The sequence below is a fragment of the Vombatus ursinus genome, unplaced genomic scaffold, assembly GCF_900497805.2.
Source record: "Vombatus ursinus unplaced genomic scaffold, bare-nosed wombat genome assembly UNPS02014942.1, whole genome shotgun sequence".
Taxonomy (NCBI): Eukaryota; Metazoa; Chordata; class Mammalia; order Diprotodontia; family Vombatidae; genus Vombatus; species Vombatus ursinus.
Window position 1 is genome coordinate 6,993,881 of NW_020954720.1, and position 21,281 is coordinate 7,015,161.

At 38.6% G+C, this 21,281-nt stretch overlaps 1 protein-coding gene across 2 annotated transcripts in view; it reads left to right on the forward strand.

Annotated features, from left to right (window-relative positions):
- The first annotated feature begins 462 nt into the window (after nt 1-462).
- Nucleotides 463-21,281, forward strand: part of TBC1D4 (TBC1 domain family member 4) — a 217,068-nt gene continuing 196,249 nt past the window's right edge. The window contains exon 1 of one of the 2 annotated variants that reach the window (XM_027844547.1): nt 463-1,509. In XM_027844547.1, coding sequence (XP_027700348.1) covers nt 970-1,509 — 540 coding nt within the window. In that variant the 5' untranslated portion in view covers nt 463-969. The remainder of the gene's footprint in view (nt 1,510-21,281) is intronic. The other variant, XM_027844546.1, reaches the window with a different exon arrangement.

Below are 21,281 nucleotides of genomic sequence, written 5' to 3' on the forward strand. Positions count from 1 at the left end.
AGCGTCCCTCCCAGCTCCTGGGAAAGAGAGGGAAGAGAGGTGGAGTAGGAGCCACCCTCAAGACAGAAGGAAGGAAGGAGGGGACAAGCGAACAGCAGGAGGAGGAGCCGTAGCGGCTAGAGGAGGAGCCGTAGCGGCTAGAGGAGGAGAAGCCGCCGCAGCAGCAGCAGCGGCGGACTAGCCACGTTTTGTTTTGTTATTTTCCATAGGAGTAGTTTTCTCTGTCCTGGCTGGAGGGCTGTCAGCGCCGCAGTCCGCCTAGGCTAGCCCAGCCCCCGACCTTTTCAGGTGACAGCGGGTCACCTCGGAGGAGGCGGCTCCATCCCAGCCCACTCCAACCCCTACCCCTGCCCAGTCCTCTTTCGCACACAACCCCACCCCCGCCCCCGCCCCTCTCCAGACTCCCTCGGGCTAGCGCGCTTGGATGAGGGGAGACCGCGGTGGAGGCTGCAGGAATAGGAGCAGCGGCCTCAGCAGCTGCAGTAGCAGCTGGGTATCTAGGACCACGAGGTGGCCTCTGGCCCTCGGCAATCGCGACCGTGGGGGCGAGTCCTTCGGCGCCTAGGAGGAAATGGCTTTCTGACGGAGCAGGCGAGCTAAAGGGAAGCGGAGGCATCTGAACCAGGGAGCAAGGGAGAGATGCCGCTTTGACCCTGCGTGCCCGTCCAGCCGCGGGGCGCCCACCCTCCTGCTGGTGACCGCCGAACCCTTCGCTTGGCCGGGGCGGCCAGCGGTACCTGGCACTGAGAAGCTGCCAGCTAACCGGGCTCGGTTACTCGGGGAGAGGACTCTACAGCTGCCTGAGTTTGGGACTGGGCTGTGACTTGGAGGGGTAGCCCCGGCCCGAAGGAGAAGTGCGGGCGCGGGTTGGCGTAGTTTCACCCGCGGCGGCCCCTTCTCTTCACTCTCGCGTGGCGCGGCCGGGCTTGGCCAAATCTCTCCCTGGAGTTCTTCTTCGGGGAAAGAGTTATGGAAGCGCTGAGCTGCATCCAGGACGAGCCTTTCGTCCACCCCCTAGGACCCGAGCCTGAGCCTCAGTCTGAGCTAGCTGCGGTTGCAGCAGCAGCTGCTGCAGGGGGGAGCCCGTCCCAGACCGGGCCGGGCAAGCCCGGGGAGAAGCGATTCAGGCTCTGGTACGTGGGTTCTTCGTGCCTGGACCGGAGGACCACGCTGCCCATGCTGCCCTGGCTGATGGCGGAGATCCGCCGTCGGAGCCAGAAGCCCGAGCCCGGCACTGCCCGCGAGGTGCTCCTGCTGCTGAGCTCACCATACCTCCGCTGCGTTCCCGCCCCCTCGGGCGGCAGCGGGGGTACGGGGGGTAGTCCTTCAGCCCCCGGCCCACAGCCCAACCCGTCCGTATTCATCTTCGAGCACAAGGCGCAGCACATCTCCCGCTTCATTCACAACAGCCACGACCTTACCTACTTTGCCTACTTGATCAAAGCCCAGCCCGATAACCCCGAATCCCAGATGGCCTGTCACGTTTTTCGGGCCACCGACCCCAACCAGGCAAGTGTCCCCGACCGCCGGGGGCAGGGGCGGCTTGGGCATGGATGTGGGGGGCGAAGGAAGAAAAAAAAAACCTGAATCCAGCCAGAGCTTCTCGGGGTCGTGCTGCTGCGTTTGGGGGGGAGGCAAACGGAGGCTCTAGGGACGTTCTCTCGCACCTCTCAGCCCTTCTTCTCCCCCTGCTAATGAGAGACACTCTTTTGGGGGGTGGGTACAACTTTTCTGGAGGCAGTGAAGTGGGAATAAAAGAAGCGCTTCTGACAAGGACCGGGGGGGGGGGGGGGGGGGAAAAGGCGTCTCAAGAAGCAGAGGGAAGGGGTTGCTTGTGCCAAGGGAGGGAACTCAAGCTGGACAGTTTGACCGTGAGCTTCTCCAGAGCAAGGACTTCTCCCTCCTTCTTTCTATTCCCAACGCCCAAGGTCTTTGATGACTGACTCACTGACGGTCCAGGGGGAGAACTAACGTGGATTACACCGGACTGGCGGGATTGGAAGGTGGAATTTAAAATGGGTCACGTGCAGCTTTATGTTTGTTTAAGAGCAATAGGATGGAGAGGGGGGTGCGTTGGGGTGCCCTTCCTGGCCAACACTTTATTTGGGTTTTTCACTTCGAGGCCAGTCGAGGCCAACATGAACAGCCCAGCAGCAACTGACTGTTGAGGTGGTAGTATTACGGGTGAATGGAGCAGAAATTTCTCCAAGTTCATATTTGCTACTGTTTATTAAATTGAATTGAAATGTCCTGGTGGAGAGAATAGGTCCAGCTGTTTCTAAGTTAAAGAGTGACAAGAATGAAGTACAACGTTTGGGGGCAGGTGTTTCAGAAGTGATTTATGGTACTCTGCAATAAAACTTCAATCTGGCAACTTTTTTTTGCGGGGGGTGGGGCTACAAGGATGTAGAAAACTTCCAGTGAGGAAACTCCCTTTGCTGATGGAGATCCACAGTTTCTCTACTTATTAACTTAAGAGAGTTGGTGTTGAGTGGTTTAGGGAAAGGATTTATATAGCACATACTATATTTCAGGCACTATGTTACAGCAGCCCTACCAGCTAGGTGCTATTATTATTTCCATTTTGCAGTTGAGGAAAATGAGGCAAATAGAGGTTAATTGACTTTACCAGAGTCACAGCTATTAAGTGTCTGAAGCTGAATTTGAGCTTAGGTCTTCCTGACTTCAGGCCCATTGACAGCCATCTGCCTCCAAAGTTTAGTGACTTTTGCCTGTGGTCCACAACTATCATTTGTCAGATGTACATTTGGATCTGATCTTCCATATTTCAAAGTTTGCTCTAATTCACTTTGCCACAGTTTCCTCTTACAATGGCCATTTTTTTTTTGCTGAAACACATATTCATAAAGCTATTTATAACAAGTTTTATATAACATAGTAAGGACTGAATACATGGTTTAAAACATATCAATTATTTAGTACCAGAAAAGTGCTTTGGGTTCTTTGGAGGAACAGTGTTATTTACATATACATAAGTAAGCAAATCAACCAGTCAACATAAATAAATAAATAAAAATAAGCTGTTCCATTGTTTGTCCAGTTAGTTCTGAAATGAGAACATCCTGTTTTAAGAAAGGCTGTTTGTTTCATTCTGATTTAATACCCATATTGAAGACTTCTTGAGTTACAGAGGTTTCCATAAAAGGCATATGTGTGCATGTGCATAAACAAACAAAAAAAGTAAATTGCCTTAACTTTAAAAGAAGCAACTTTGCCCTCATTCTTTGGGCAAACATTTATTAAGTGCCTTCTGTGTTGGGAGTACTAATCTAGGTATGGGAGGCAAGGGGAGGTGGTCAGAAAATTTAGATAAGATGCCCTTATTATAATAATTGATTCTTAGGTAGTATTTTATATACATTTTCCACTCTATGGAGACACTAAATCTAAGAGGGGTGAGTGCTAAAGGTACCTATGGTACCCTTGTTTTATAGATTGGGACACTGAGGCTGAGAGAGGGTAAATAACTTACTCATGTTTAGGAGCAAGGAACTGAACCCAACTCTTGTTGACTCAGATCAATACTTTAGATTGACTTTCCTGTGGAGTGTATGGTCTAGTAGAGGTTGACACAAACATATCAAATAATCGTAATATACAATATTTTATGATAAATGCCTTAGAGGAACAAAATGTGTTAAACAGTTTAATATCCTGATTAGGTGTGTAGAAATTTCAAATCAATGTGAGAGGAGTAACTTTTTGCAGATGAATATTCTGTGGTTATTATCACGTTTATGGCTGGTATGTTTGTTAATTTAATGTGATTTATTTTTTGTTTTGTTTTTACTCTTGGTAGAAATTATCATACCAAAGTATGATGTTGAATATATCATTGTTATTTGCAGTAAAAATGAGAAGTTACTTTATATTATAGGTTATGGCTACCTAGGTTCTGTTTCCACTAATTTTTCTGTAATAGTAGCCAGTTGTATCAGTGATATATTAGTGGATGGTCAATTATTTTTCATTATGTTGAACCAACCCTTCATTCCTCGTATGAGCCTAAGCTGGTCATAGTGAGTCATCTTTCTAATATGTTGTTGTAGACTACTTGTTAATATTTTATGTAAAATTTTTGAATTATTATTCATTAGGAATATTGTTCTGTAGTTTTCTTTCTCTGCTTTGTTTCCTCCCTTTACAATTTAGGTGCTAGAACTTTAATGTACAATTATTTTCCAAGTAATGTTATATTACCTTTTCTCTTTGAATTCACTGGGGCAGTAACCCTTTTGAATTGGGAAGGGTATAAGAGGGAGACAAATCATATTTCATTTCATGTCAGTGGCATTTGCAACCTTGGGCCAGGGCTTTGGGTAAAACTACAAATATAAGATACTCTTATTAGATTGTAAGCCCCTTGAGGGCAGGGACTGTCTTTTGCCTCTTTTTTGTATCCGGGTTCTTAGCACAGTGACTGGATCATAGTAGGCACTTAATAAATGTTTATTGATTATTGAATGAGATGCATGTTACTTGAATTAAATTGATAAGAATCCTTGTCCTGAGGATCAGTGAATGGAACAGTGGATATTCATCCTGGAGAAGAGAAGACTTATGTAATAGATGTCTTAAAAAAAAACAAAAAAACTTAAGGGCTGTCATATGGAAGGACTACATTTATTCTCTGTGTTTTCTGAGGGAAGAAACAGGGCCAATGGGTAGTAGTTACAGGAACTGTATTAGGAATAATCTACTTACAGAACTATCCAAAAATGGAATGGGCTTTCTGGTGAGATAATGAGTTTCTCATCGCAGAAACATTCAACAATGGATAGAGATGACCTCTTGTCCTGGCTGGTGTGTAGATGAGGGTTCATGTTTTGGTTGAGATTAGCCTAGGCAATCAAAAAATTCTTTTCCCACTCTGGGATTCTAGATTAAGCAAATACACTCTTCTCCCAAGTTCTTTTGTACTTAGTAAAGCACCTTTTACATAGAAAGTACTTAATATTTGTTGACTAAAAGAAAATCATTCTTAGCTTTTGGTGAGGTACAACTTCTTTAAACTCTAGCTGATTCATTGTAAATGTTCCTTCCAAGCACTAAGGTTTTACTGATTTCTGTGAACTCCTGAGGATAGGATTTGGGGCGGTCTTCACTATAGTTAATGCAAAAGAACATTAATTGGCCTCCTTTAGAAGTAGGGAGGCCTTGGAGGCTGTAGAGGGGATTCATAGTATGGATTGAAGTAAAGGTCACCTGAGGTTCCTTCCAGCTCAAATTCTTTGAGAAAATTCAGGCCAAATGAGGATTTGTAAGGGGTGTTTTAGAGAAGATTGATTCATTCTTCAGTGGGTTGGAGTGGGGATTGGACCAGATAACAAATGAGACTCATTTTAACTCAGGAATTTTATGATTTAGAATGACAAAGCAGAGTTTCTTCTAATATGTAGAGTGGGTCACTATGAAAAGATCAAAATATTTCCTTGAAGGTTCTGACCATATCCCATTTTGGTGGTGTATAGTAGCAGTTAAGCTAGGGTAGGGAGAGAATTGAAGTTATTCTAAAGGTATTATAAACAACATTTATTAATATATAGTTCACAGATATAGTTTATTGATTAAAATAAGCAACATCTAAAAAATAACAATAATCTTTTCTAGCATTGGAAGTTGTAATGATACACACCCTTTTGGACTAAAGAGGCAAGAAAGCCTTCCCTTTGCCTCCCTCTTGTGTTTTCTACTTGAATTAAGAATATGAAGAACAAAAACACAAAACAAAAGAAAAGAAACTGTTTCTGGCCTCAAAGAGCTTACATTCTACTGTTTTCCCTTTTTCACAGAGTTTTTATGAGGCAATCTCTTGCAAAGCCCTGTAGAAATGGGGTGTTATTATTTTATTATTATTTATGCAAGTGAGTTTTGTGCTTTATATATATTATCACCATTGCCAAGACAATGTGGTTTTTCCTACACAGTGGGCTTCATTGCCATTAAGAAAAATGTCAGACAGAAGCGTTCAGCCAGGGTCTTGGCAGAACTTTTTGTGCTGCTGTCTTTCCTCATAGCCCTATTCCTTTTATTTGATAGGGCTGCCCAGCCAAGTTTGCAGTGTGTTCAGGGCTGCTGTCCTAAAGGATGACCAGGCTACTAACGCTTCTGGCTACAGGAAGTGACAATGTCTGTGCAGAAATAACAATTCTATTGAAATTATTTTCTTTTATGGAAATATGACCTCTGGGATAGAAAAAACACTTGAGTATCTTGGAGTGTTATGATAGAAGTGCCGTAGTAATGTGTTCTCTGGGAATAGGAAGATAGTCCACAGACCTCCACGAAAAAAGAATTATAACATTATTTTAAATAAAGTTTGTTTTCCAAGGTCACACAGAAATAAGTAGGAATCAAGTCATGATCCTCTAATTCCAAATCTAGAACTCTTTCCATTATACCATAATGACTCACTTTATGCTGCCAACCTAGATAATTCAAATTGACAGGCTCTTTTTCACAAACAGCAGTAATTCATTTTATTTGATTGACTGAAATTATTTCAATTTTTTTTCCATTGAGGCAATACATCTGAAAGGTGGATACATATATAAGAGAAAGGCTTATTTTATTGATGCTCAATGAAAATGTTAAAAAGAGAAATGTTTGTTTTTCTTTTAAACAAATATTTAAGGTTTATAAGTTTATTGGGAGGGATAAAAACATAATTTTCTTTGAACCTCACTTTTAAAACTAATCAGGGTGACTGGGCATTTAGAAGACAAATGATTATCATAAAATATTTTCTTTGATTATACTTCTATGTATACTCCTTGAATACTCCTTGGTATTGCTTTAAAAGATAAACTGCAAATAATGCTGTGAAAATTCAACAATAAAATTGGTATCTTTCTATTGCTTTCTTTAAAAGATTAAACTGTTTTCATTGTTTCAAGCAAGATATGAACTTTCACCTTAATTTTGGACAAATATTCCAAAACTTCAGTTTCTCAGTTCTTCTTCCCCCCTTTTTTTGGATAGCAAATAGGATATGTTGTTCAGAAAATCAGAGAAACTTAGATCAAATCACAACCCAAATAACAACCCACATTGATCTTGCTGACTTATAAGAATATTTAATATTACCTTTAAGCCATTATGGCTAGATGTATACTGTTATCTTTTTCTTTTAATACTTTTTTTCTTCTTTGTCCTTCAGATGTCTCGTCCTTTCTGTCTACATTCTCCCCTTTCACTCCAAAATTAACCCTTAGGTTAATTCCGTGATGAACCCTGATCATATTATGGCAAACCTTAGCTTCCCTCTTCCTACTGTGGCATCCATCCTGGGCAGCTCTCTTGCCATTGAGGAATGGTGTCGAGTTCCTCAGTGTTTCTTGGTAGCATCAGCAAGTTCTTCATTCCTCTTCCTCAACTATAGAACTAGCTGGAGCTTCCCTATTGCGGATTAGGAACCAGAATTTACCCAGTGGCATCTCTTTCTTCCAGGGTGACACATTGAGAGTACATAGCCATTTTAAAATTTGAGGGGCTCTGGGGAAGGGGAAGGAAACTTTCCACTCTTCAACCTTTTTGCCTCTTAGGCAAATTGAGGCAGCAGAGGGAATAAAATAAGAAGTACTGAAGTCTACAGCTGCTACAGAGATATCCTGCGGGGCAACATAGAAGCATATGTTCACATGTTCTCCCTCTGCCCAGCTGTGAGCTTTATGGTGAAGGATGGGATAAGATTGCTCAATGTCTCATTTTGATCACACTCAGTTATTTTGTGCTTCATTGCCCAATACCCTATAGAGTGTTCTTGTTGGCTTGGTTATTTTACAGTCTCTACCAGTTTTTAGAGTTCAATTTGAGAGTGGAAAAAAAATGCTTCATTACAGAAATGTTCTTCCATCTTAACCACAAATACCATACACATTTTTGTCCCTTTAAGTGACTCCATTGCGATATGCAGACATATTACTTTTATATCAAAAATTTTCAAATGCTGCTTGGAGAATGAGCACAGGCATATCTCCACTCAACTTTGTTAAATGGTGTTGCCAAAAAAAAAGTTGAGTGAAACAGCATTATAAAAACTACTTTGTTTCATAGGTGCAGTGTTATAAATGGGAGATAAGTTCCTCAGGGACCAAAATGCAGGCTATAAAAGCAAAAGTTATACCTTTATCTTGACCTGAGAAAGTATAATCTTAAAAAATGCATTTAGTTTTAAAAAAAAACAAATACAATTAAACTTAGGTTTGCAACTACTTATACTTAAAAATGAATTTCAGCTTATAGTGTACCCATCATGACTTGTTAGTTATCACCCTTATGTCTCTTTCTATTCTGTCTATTTCTCCCTGTATTTGTATTTTCATATTTCATTTCTGTTTTCATTTCGATACCTTTTTTGTTGCCTATGTGACCCACGGTTAATTTTTCTTCTTTTTTTACATGGCAGATGGGATGAGCCATCGTATTCAAGCCCTCTCTGCTTTTTGGGCCATGGGGGTTGGTTGATACTGGCTTGGTTCTCTGTCACTGGCTTTCCCAACTTTCGAGCTCTCTCAAAACAATTGTCTGAGTATTAAAAACAAACTAGACTTGGGGGTGAGAGGAAGGGTGTGGGGTGAACCTTTCATCTGAGGAATTGGCTTTTTTATAGTGAAGATTTTTGGACCTTATTGAAGGGTTTGGTTACAAATGTATAAATGACTATTTAAAAACTTAAATAAATTCATGATCTCACTGATGTGGTTACTCCCTACAGTGCTACACATTACAACTCACCTTTGCCATCTCCTCTTGTATAGTTTTTGTACATGTCTATTAATTAGTGACAATCCATTATTGACATTGCTAGGCAAAAAAAAACCTGATGGACCAACTTTATTTGCACTGTGAATATTATTCATTTTCTAGATTATAGTCATAATTTTAAACTAGTGGGGTTTTTCTTCTTTTGTAAATATTAGGTGCTAAGATGTAACCATATTCAAAACAGCAGACAAATCCTATTCAAGTGTTTTTTTTTTTTTAATTACTGATGAGTGAAGTAACCATTGCTTTGATGAGAAATCTGATCACTTTGGTGGGAACTCTTATGGAAGTTACCAGGAGAAAAGTTTTGACTTGATATAAGGGATAATTTACAAACAATTTGAGTTGCTTAAAAGTGGAAAAGTTTGTTGTTGTGGTGGGTGGGGCCAAGGAGGAAAGAAAATTTATCTTCAAGCAGAGGTTGGATAACAGCTTGTTGGAGATATTTTAGTTGAGAAATGTATAAGGGTTAATCTAGATGACTTCTTATATCCCTTCCAAATTTGTGATTGTCTGATTCTAATAGTGACTTGATAATGAATTGTTGTAGATTCAACTATTCAAACTTTTATTAAGCATTTACTGTGTGTCAGGTACTATGCCACGTATACATGTGTATATGTATATGTATATGAGAATACAAAGACAAAAAACCAAAGTGGTACCTGCATGATATACACAGACAAGCAAATGCAAAGTATGTATAGTAAGGTAAGTTGTGATTTGAGACTTTCTCCAAAGACTGAGCTTGTTCAGATTGGAACCAATCTTTGGAGCCTGACTTAAAAAGGATTAATTTGTACTTTAGATAATTACCTTCACCTTGGAGTTTTATTCAGAAATAAAGCCCTCAAAATAAATTTAGGTATAGTTTGTATCTGGTTTTCCTCAAATTTGAAGAAGCAGGGTCTTAAAATCCTGTACAAGCATTCAATATACCACATGCATATTAGTTATTAGACAGTCCTAATTTTATCTCCCAGATACAAAGGATACAAAGGACTCACAAGAGCTCATAAACAGATACAGAAACATATAAGGCATGCTAATGTAACCCATTATACTCCCCTCAGAAAGTAAGCAGACATTTGGGAGCTGATGAACAAATAAAATCTCCTTTTACATCTGACATGCGTTGTCTGAGCATCTCAAGACAATGGTGGGATGAGTTGACAAGGTCCAACTCTCCTGGCCTCTCCCTGTTGGCTTCCATTATTTCAACTTCAGGGGCCAAATTGGCAATCTTCTTCCTTCTTCACGTAGCATGTTGTTGAGATTGTCTGACGTGTTCATATGGTCCGAAGGGATCTTAGAGTTCATTGAATACAACCCCCTAAGTTTATAGATGAAAAACGATGAGACTCAGGCTAAATAACTTGTCCAAGGTTTAAAGCAAGTTGCCCAGAAATAGGTTTGGAACCCAAATTTTCCATCTCTTCATCCAGGACTTTTCCCACTAACATCATTGTTGTCTCTCTGTGTTAACAAAATAAGATCTTTCATCAGCCACACTAAAAAAAGAGAAAGACCATGGCTAATATCTTAGCAAACTTGACCAAGGAAAATGAGCAAAGTTCAGTTTAATAGTTCTTTGTTAAATTTTATGAATACCGATGGACCATCTGAATAATACAAGCAGTACCTTTTTCTTACTTCCAGTTTTCCAGTGTTTCTCCCTCTCTAAATTACTAAAGCTGAATAATCACCTGAAATCTTCATTTAATTTGGCCCATGTGGGGCAGGCCTAATTTTCTTAACTTAAAATTTATTTTAGTAGAGCATTCAGAATTGTTAATGGGATTTCTTTGTTTCAGATATGGTTTTCAGGGAATATTGATTTACATCCAGGTACTTTGGGGGTACGAGTCTGTTTGGGGTATTATTGGCATATAGAATATTGTTTACTTTCATGCTGGATTGAAGTAACTCACTTCATTGAAAGCCTATTAAACTAGCTTTGGAAGTTAAGTTATTCATTTAAAAATCTTTCAGGTATGGAGTTGGCTTAGAATGAATTTATGGCTGTTCATTGGTAGTTTTGTTGTTTTTGTTGCTTTTTCCTTATTGTATGTTAAGGTCTACTGTTTTTTAAGATCTAGTTATGTTATTAACTTTAATAGAAAGGTATCTATTTTTTTTGTTACATTTTCCAGATACTACTTGCAGTTTATCTTTGAAAACATTCTCTTGGAGCATTTACAGAAATATAAACAGAGTATTGGTAGAAGTATAAGCAATGAAAATATTTTATTAAAAACATTGTTTTTAATGCCCATAATCAAGCTAAAATTATTTTGAAATCAAAAATTTTAAAAGCCTTAAAAGCTGCTAAAAGAATATTATACTTTTTATCTCTACAAGTCTTTATAAACATTATAAACTTATTTTTGTTTAAGAAGAAAACAAACATCTCTTAAATAATGCTGTTGTTTTTCTTTCATGGAAGTGTTTAATGGTGGTAGCCTGAAGAATATTAGTTAACAACTCTGGTTTCCATGCATTCTCCCCCAACCCCTGCCCTGATCCACTGATTAAATTGTTTTAACTTTAATATTTTACTTTATATGATCTTTGTAAATTAGATATGGAACCACAAAAATTGAATTGGCTGGCTTAATTATGAGTTTTCTTTATGTGTGTTTATAGCCTTAGCAAAGGAATCTAATAAGAGACTGTTAAATAAATGCATGAATAGGTGAATTAATTTTACTGGAACCTATTATGCAACTTCTTTGAAAGTTTCTTGTTGTAGGCTGCAGTTAGGGAATGTCCCTATCATGTGAGCCTCCTTGACATACAAATAGAAATAGAAATAGAAATATGCCTACCTAAGGAATATTATTTGGTGGATTACTTAAGCAGTGTTCTAGTCCTCTCTTATTTTCTTAGTATTATGAGTTTGTTGTTGTTGTTTTTTTTTTAATCCAAATCCAAATGCTTAATGTTTTCATATACTCGTTATAATATGGAACACTGACTATTATAGTTTCTTCTGTGCAAAATCTATGTCAAAGAATCCACTTTAGAAAATAAATACTTAGGAGTACTTTATTTTTGGCTGTGCCAGTTATTAATATAAACAGTGATTTTAGTTGTGAGCCTAATTAAAGAGAGTCAAATAATCTTTGCCTCAATTTCTCCCCCCCCACTCACTTTCTTAGAAATGTCGACTTACTTAGAAATGTCGAGCCTACTTTGAAATGTATGAATCACCGATCAGTAAAGTTAATTCATGTCGCTGCATTTTATAAATGATAAATACTTATATAAATCATTTATGTGTAGATCTCGCTCTGTTTTGCATATATCTATCTTTGACATAAGGTTTACCTTGCATGTGTATTTTGCTTTGATTTTTAGTAGATAATTTAAGAGACAATTTTTCACACTGATTTTAGTTAACTTCAGTCACTCAATCAATAATCATTTATTAAGTGCCTTCGATGTGCTAGGCACTGGGGATACAAAAAGGAGGCAAAAGATAGCTGTTGCCCTCAAGGCACTCATATGGGGGAGTCAATATGGAAACAGATACATATAATCTGTGTACAGATCTATCTACAGAAATAATTAACAAAAGAAAGGCTTGATGTTGAAGATGGGATTTTAGAAACCACTTCCTTCAAAAACCTGTGATTTCATTAGTATGGGTACCTCTTCCACTCTTCTGGAGATTGGTGCATATTAGTAGATAGAGGTTGCCAGCCTGTATTTGAAACTTTTCTGGTTTGGTATTGTTTGTTCTTATTTTTGCAGAGGAGCAGTGACATCACAGGATGATGTATTGACTTGTGCATGAATTGACCTTAAGTGAGGCAGAGTTGCACAAAGTCATCAGTCTCACTCTTTCTTCCTGAGTCAGTGGCAGGACAAAAGTCAGGACAACTGACCATGGCCAGGGATTCAGTGCATGACCTTAGTGTCTTCCATGTCTGACCAGGCTCTAAGCACTCCATAGCTTCACCTGCTTCAGCAGCCTTCATGGGCGTTGGAACAGATTGTTCTCATAGAAACTGCCAAAGCCTAGGCCCTGTTGGTGTAGGCTTTGACAACTCAGGGTCACCTTCAGGCCATCTTCAGACACACAGAAAAGTTATGTATCATTAAGTGTTGTTACATGTTGAAGTATGTTTTACAAACAATGTGGCAGTCTTGGAAAACCTCTTAGAAGAAGTAGGGCTTATGTTGCAGGATTTGGATAGAAGAACCCTAAGTGTTTATACTGGGGAAAGTAAGGAGAAGAAGGGAGGGAGGAGAGAATTGTAGCAGAGGCTTATAGTCTGAAAAAGGGCAAACCTCAGCTAGTGCTAAGTGTTTTTGTTTGACCATCAGAACAGATAAGGCCAAATACAGAAACAGAGACCAGACTGTGGAGGAACTTAAATTTTGGACTTTTCCTTTTACTGGGTAGTCACTGGAGGGACGCTGGAATAGAGATTTTTACAAGATGAAATTAGTGTTTTTGGACACAGCAGGAATAAATGAATTTTGGATGGAAAAAAAGGGATAGGCCCAGAGGCAGAGACATCACTTAGGAAGCTTTGATAGTAATGGAAACCTAAGGACATGGGCATTATCAGAAAATATTGGAACCTAGCTTCTTGCTGTAAAATGTGAAGGCAGTGGAGAGATGCATAGTGGGTATGAACAGAATGTGACATATAACAAGGATGTCATTAAAGAAACATATGAAGAAAAAAATGATGGATTGGTCATGTAGAGAGAGAAAAAGGATGACAAGTGGACAGGCATTTTGTGAAAGTCAGGAGAAAATATGGAAGGCCTCCAGAATGTTGGTTAGACCCTCTGTGATGAACTTATGGGAAGACATGGACAAATGGGGCAGGAATGGTTAGCTTATGATCTGCATGATTGGAGGGAATAACCAAAATGATGAGATCACCAATCTATTGTATTTGATTAAACAAAGCAAACCCTTGAAATACAAATATACTTTCATTCAAGGCAAAAATCAGTCATTGATTGAACACTGAGGGAAAGTATAATTTGAAAGTCTTTTATTTATTTTTTCACTAAACATGAATGTCTTACTTGCTGTGCCAAAGAAGCACGGATTGTCATCTCACCAGTACAGACTAGTAAGTGGCTTACACTGTTGAGAAGATATGGGAAAAGGAAATTCATCCAGGATGGGAAAAAATCACTTCATTTTTTGCCCATTGTCATAAATCACTTTACAAATTTATGTCCTCCAGCCTCCACTGGGCCATCACTACAGCAGTTCAGTTCTTTTGTTTCTCTCCAGTTGACTCCCCACAGAAGCTATTCAAACCTTCTCTTCCCTCCAGAAGGCCCAATTATCTCCTGCTCCTCTCTCTTCTCTCCAAGGTCTCCAAGGACCTTGCCTCTTACTTTAATGAAAAAATTAAGACTATTTGAAAAAAGCTGCCTCTTCTCCCATTATTTTCATCTCAAAAGCCCTTGATGTTGTCTCCCCCACTCTCTCCTCTTTTCTCCCAGTCTCTGAGAAAGAGATGGCCTTTCTCCTTGCTAAAGCCAACCTCTCCATGTACACATTTAATCTTATTTCCTCTTGCCTTCCCCGACTCCCTCAATTTGTTCCTTCCCTAATGCCTTCAAACTTGTCTTTTGGACATTTAAACTGGATATTCCAGAGGTATCTTAAAATTAACATATCTAAAATTAAACTCATTATCTTTCCCCCTAAATCCTTCTCTCTTTCTAACTTTCATATTTCTGTCTAAATCACCACCATCCTTCCATTGTCTTAGGTTCATAATGTTGGCCTCACTGATCCTTTCTCTTGCACCACATATCTAGTCAATTGCTGTATCTTGTTTCTGCCTTCAAAACATTCCCCACATCTGAATACTTCTCTCCACTCTCAACTACAACCTTAATTCAGGGCCCCACCACCTCTTGCCTAGATTATTGCAAGCAGCCTCCTGATTTGTCTTGCTACTTTAAGTCTCTCACCATTCAAGCTCTTACTATAGAGTAATGTCAAAGTGATTTTCTTTAAGTGCAGACCTGATCATTACTTCTTTAACCAGACAACTCCAGTTGCTTCCTGTTGCCTCTAGACAATGAACTCCTGTTTAACTTTTAAATTCCCACACTGGTGGGGCAGCTAGGTGGAGCAGTGGATAGAGCACCGGCCCTGTAGTTAGGAGGACCTGAGTTCAAATCTGGCCTCAAACCAAACACTTGACACTTACTAGCTGTGTGACCCTGGACAAGTCACTTAACCCCAATTGCCTAAAAAAAAAAATTAAAAAAATTCCCACACTACCTGACCCAAATCTATTTTTCTAGCCTCATTGAATATCACTCCCCTTCCTTCACTCTGTAATCCAGCCTAACCAGCTTCTTTTTTTTTCAAAGGACACTCTATTCATTCCCTTCTCACATCCACCTTATAGAATCCCTCTCTTCCTTTAAGATGTAGTCTGGGCAACATCTTATGCATAAAACCCTTTCTGATCCTCCACCTGCTAATGTCCTACCTCCCAAACTATTATACTTAACTATGTTGTGTGTGTGTGTGTATACACATACATATATACACACATATATATACATACATGTATATGTATATGTGTGTGTGTATTTATTCACTCTATATTTATGTTGCATATATTTTTCAATGTACTTGTTTTCTTCACCATTTAAAATCTCATTCTGAGTAAGAATGATTCATTCTTTGCATTTGTTGAGTGACTGAATGTATATTAGCTATTACAAATCTTTTTTTCTCCTAGGCTTGTGGACCAAACCATTGCAAGTCAGTTTTTTTCTTCATTCCTTTTTCTAGATATTTTGGGAAGTAGCTTTTTAAATTTTGTATTTGAATAATTCCACCCAGCTGCCCTGCAGGAAGATCGAAGGTAGAGGGATGAGAGAGAGAGAGAGAGAGAGATGCTTTCCTAAGAGCCAACAGGTAGTGCTGACATAAGTAGGAGATACAACACCCAAGTGATGGGAAAGAGGATTCAACTGGTAATAAGCCACAGTGAGCCTTACTTGGAATAGGAGAGAGGAACCTGCTTGTGAGGTATGAGGAGAGAACATTCCTCTAATCTAGATGTTCTTAATCTTGAGTTCATGAACTCCTTAAGGGGTCAATGAACATATTTCAGGGGTTCTATGAACTTGAATGGGAAAAATTACATCTTTATTTCAGCATAACTGGTTTCCTTGGTAATCCCAAATGACTAGACTACCAAAGGGAGACATGACTGTAGAATTTTTTTTTTTTTACAACATCTTTACAAAAAAAGGTTAAGAACCTCTGCAACCTAGCTCGAGGGATTTCTAATGTGTGTAAGGTTCATTAATAACAAAGACAGATTTGTCTAAATGTGTGATGTTTTTAAAGCTGTAAACATACCTGACCTGTTTTTCTTACACATTTTTTGGGAGTTAGTTTCCTCAAAGGGTAGTGAATACGATTTGCTGGGAGATGAGGAGAATGCCAGAACCTTGGAAGACAATGAACATGAGGGTGACAAAATGTGTGTCTCATCCTGCATATTTAGTCCATCACTTCAGGGATACCTGAGAAGACTTTTATGAACCAGTGCAGAGTGAAATGAGCAGGACCAGGAAAACAATTTATGCTAAAGGACCAACATTGTAAAAATGAGTAACTTTGAAAGAATTAATATCTTTGATAAGTGAAATGACCAACCATGATTACAGAGGACTAGTGACAAAGAATATTAGTTACTTCTTGTCAGAGAATCGATGCACTAAATATGCAGGATGAGACACACATTTTTGGACATGGCAGTATAGGAATTTGTTTTGCTTGACTATACATATTTATTACAAAATTTTGGTTTTTATTTTTGTTTTTTCAGTGTCGAGGGAGTTGAGACAGAACAAAATAAGTGCTTATTGATTGAGAAAAAATTTAATAAAATTTTTTTTTTAAATAAAGGGAAGTGGCAGGAAGAGCAGCAGAAGAGAGCTTCAGGAAGGAAGAGATGTAGGAAGAAAGGTTATGAAGGACAAGTGGAGTGACTGAATAGTTGGACAAGTGGAGTGACTGAATAGGTCTAACTTCTTAAAAAGCTGAGGAGAGTTTCAGGAGGGAGAGTTGTGGAGGATAATGAGCTCTGTGACACTTGGGAATATCAATGCACATTAAAAATTGCAGGAGAGACTAAGGATCTTGGAAGATAGCACTAATGGGAAAGACCTAATACTAGCCACACCCTGCTGGAGCAGTCTTCACTTCTGAAAATTGTGTTCTTAATCAACCTCCTCATTTCACTCTCTGTTAATAGTCTTTGGACTCTTCCTCCAGCATCTTGTTAACTCCATCCACAATTTAGTTAAACCTCAATACCTCTTTTTGGGATCCTCAAAGGAGGCAGTTCTCATCTCCATTGTTATCAAATTCTTGCCAAAGCCTTCCTGGCAACAGTAAGAAGAGGAGCCATTTCCTAGATGGGAACTGTCATTCCTGTCCTGTTCCATTTCCTGTCTTCTTCTGGTAAGATTGTTCCCAATGTAGACTTAAGTAAGATTGAAGAATTGAAGATGGTAAGGGACAGAAACATTCCTATGTAAAGGATAAGGTCTTTCATATGCAAAGGAAACTTTTCACACTTTAGTTTCGGGGGAGTGGGTACTTAAGAAGAAGCCCCTGGGACCTTGAACCTGCCTCAAGGCCCAGACTCCTTTATTCCCAGACCCTTATTTGCATAGATCCGACTAGAATCTGTGAAGTGTGGCTTAGTTTATCTTCTTTTGTAAACGTCTGGTCCCTTACTGTGGGCCACCATTTTTGAAGAAGGGAGGACTGCTGAGCACATGGTAGCCTATCTCCTGCCTTGAGGTGATAAACCTCAGCAGTAGGTCTTTGAGGGAGTCAAAGATAGGACCTTCTGCTAATCCTAGATCTCTTTTGAAAGAGTTTGGGAGCCCTTCAGATGAAGAGAGTAATATAATGCTCCAGTTGAAAAGAGTATGACCAATAATCTCTTAATTGCCAAATCCAATTTCTTATTCCTTATTCTTGACCTCTGTAGCCTTTGATGCTGTTAATCACCTTCTCCTTGATAGCGTCTTCTCTCTAGGTTACTGAGACACCATTCTCTGCTGGTTCTCTTCCTACCTCAGTCTCCTTTGCTGGAGCTCCTCCAGGTCATGCCCTCTAAGCATGTATGTCCCACATATTTCTGATATGGGTTCTCTTCTTTTGTCTCTCTATACTACTTCACTTAGGAATTTCATCAGCTCCCGTGGATTTAATTATCATCTCTATGCTGATGATTCTCCAGGTGCCTATTCTGCACTAAACTCTCTGCTGACCTCCATTCTCACATCTTCACCTGCTTTTCAGACACCTGAACTGGATGTCCTTTAGATATCTTAAACTCAACATATCCAAAATGAAACTCTTTTCAGTACTATGAATATTATCTAGCTTTACAGGAAGTCCTTATATTTGTAAATAAAAATCCATGTATATGCTGTAATTTTTTTTTTCTGTTGTGAACCAACTTTTTTATTTCAGTTTGAGATCTGTCAACCAAATCAGTAGTATGACACTTGCCTAATTTACAGTTCAATTAAGAAGATTGTATTAGACTAGTCAAAGTGTAGTCTTCTAATCAAATTTTAAAAGCAAAAATAATTATCAGGTCACTTCATCTAGTGTTCTTTATAAATACAGTAGTTTTCAAAAGTATGTTATTTTGATTGGATCATGTGCAACAATGACAACAAAAGGTGTCCTGTTTAGTCTTTCTAACTAGAAAGGAGGTTAATTTGTGGAGGTCTAGAGAGCCAAAACTAAACATAGTAGACTTGATTGGCCCTTAGTTTTAATGGATACATTCCTGAAGATACTTCATTATGACATCACATATGTAAGCAGTTTTCTGTATTCAGCTTAAAAGATGTTTCTTCCCAAGGAACTGAACTTTTCTGTCAAATGTACTTGATTGAATGAATGAATTTGGTTCATGAAATGGATTATTGCAAACTTTATATGTAAATCATAGACATCACTAAAAAAGTTCTTTATTCCATCTTCTTGTCTTACATCATAAATAATAAATCCCATATGCCCTGCAGTAACAAAAGCAGAAACAACTAGTCTTTGAATTTGTCCACAGTTTTCAGGTACATATTGTTAGACAACCACATATTATCATCTACTAGGTTAAGGCTGCATGCGATATGAACTGACTCAGATGACAGTGATCATCTTTACATTCCTCTTTTCCAACTGGTAGACATTTGATTTCAAAAACTGGATTATACAGTTGCAAAGTAGAAGCTAGCAGATCTTGTCTCCAATGTATAGGTCCTGTGGGTAGGACTTGGCATCTGCACCTAACACACTGGCCACCCTTGTCCTCAGATCAGCAGGCTCCAACCTGTTTGAATTCTTTAATTAAGATATTTTGATAATAATCAACAAGCATTTGTTAAGTGCCATGTATGTGCTAGGGACTAGTCTAGGCCCTGAGGATAAAAAAGCAAAAACAATCGCTACTGTTAAGGATAGGTCATTTTGCATAATAGAGCAGATTTTCAACTTCTTGTTAGAGGTAGTCCAAACCTGGAAGAGGGGTGTGATTGGGGACATTAAGACATTCTGCTGATAAATAAAATTCTTCTTGCTGTCCATTAAATCTTTTGTTATCAGGTAAGAAAAAGAACTAAATCTTTGTCAACTACCTTAGCATGTCAGAATCTGTCAACCTGTTTTGAAAAAGGAGCATTGTATTCTGAAAATTTACTGATCATTAAATGCCAATGAAGTGTGTCAGCTGCGGTCACAGGGATGTTTTAAATAACATATGAAAAATTTGTTCAATTGTCTTTGATAATTTTTTTCTATAATAAAAATTTTGTTAAACATATTAAGGCACTTCATATTTTAATTGATAGAGTGCTGGACCTGAAATCAGAAAGACTCATCTTCCAGAGTTGAAGTCTGGCCGCACACATTTAATAGCTGTGGGAACTTGAGCTAGTCACTTCACCCTGTTTGCCTCAGTTCTTCATCTGTAAAATGAGCTGGAGAAGGAAATGGCAAACCATTTCAGTATTTTTTCCAAGAAAACCCCAAATGGAGTCACAAAAAGTCAGACACAACTGAAATGGCTCAACAACAAATTTTTATTTTAATACATGGAGAGTGTGTCTATAAATATGCTATAATGCAGTTAGCTGTTAGCAAAGTTAGAGAATCATTACTTTATACAATGTATCCTTTAATGTAATCAAGATGAAAGAAACTCAATAATATTTAGATCACTGCAGCCTATGTTGAAAATTCCACGAAACAAGAACTAATTACCTCTTACTTTATTTCCATGGTGCTTGATCTATCACAATAACCCAACTTTTGGTCCTGTATTCCAGAGCCAGATTCTGTATTTTACATTTCTGCATGCCAAATTCAATCTTATAGTGCTTGGTTTTTCATAGAAAATAACATGCTGTTACTGTAATTGTAAAGTAGGGAAGTTTCTAGCTTTGGCTATTTCTAAGAAGTCCCTCTGAATGTTTTTTCAAAGAAGTGCTTACCATTCTAAATATTCCAACTTAAACACTTTACATATTAAAAGCCAGAAGCAATTGCACATGGGACTAGACTAAGGAAAGAAGTTGGGGTGATGTAATATTGCAGATAGCAACACAATAAGAAACCAGTCCCCCATGTCTTTTATTTTGTACAATGTATTCTTTTTTTTTTAATAACTATGGATCATAGTGCTGTATTTCATTTTTCTTCCTCCCCAAGGTTTAGAATTAGATCATTGTATTTTACAACGCTTTAGGCTAGCCAATAATCTTGGAACAGTAAATGTACTCTCACCTATTTTGAGTCTTAGGTAGCTATAACATTTCTTGGTATTGTTATTCTCAGAAAGAATTAATTCTCTCTTATCCTTAAAACCCTCATCTATGCATGCACTGTACAGAATGAATTAATAAACATGAGTTCCGTGTTTATTATCTTCAATTTGATAATTGGATCTTCAGTTTGGTAATTTAACATCATAATAAAATGTTTATTGTTCTCGGGAGGACAACACTATCCTAGGTACTACAGGTAAGTCTTAAGGGGACTTATGTAACAGACAAAGTTACGTTTAGGCAGTTCCTAAAAATGACACATGGGCTTACTTCAGCTGGGCTTTCTTTGTCCCGGGAATCTGGACATGCCCATGTGAGGCCTTCCACTTACTCGTGGCCTGAGTGAAAAAAAACCAACCAAATATTATTAAGTAGCCAAGGTTCAGTGCTGAGTGATGATTGGTAAAAATACTAATGGAATTTTACTCTTGAGTTCACTTTTGCAAAAAGAACAGATTGAACAACTACTGCTCTTATTCAATATATTTGTATATTTATGTGTGTGTATATATGTGTCTGTGTATATGCATACACACACACACACACACAGTATTTGGGTTAAGAGGCACAATATTCTCAAATTACCGTAGATCAAGCTCCAATATTAATAAAATAACAGAAAAATA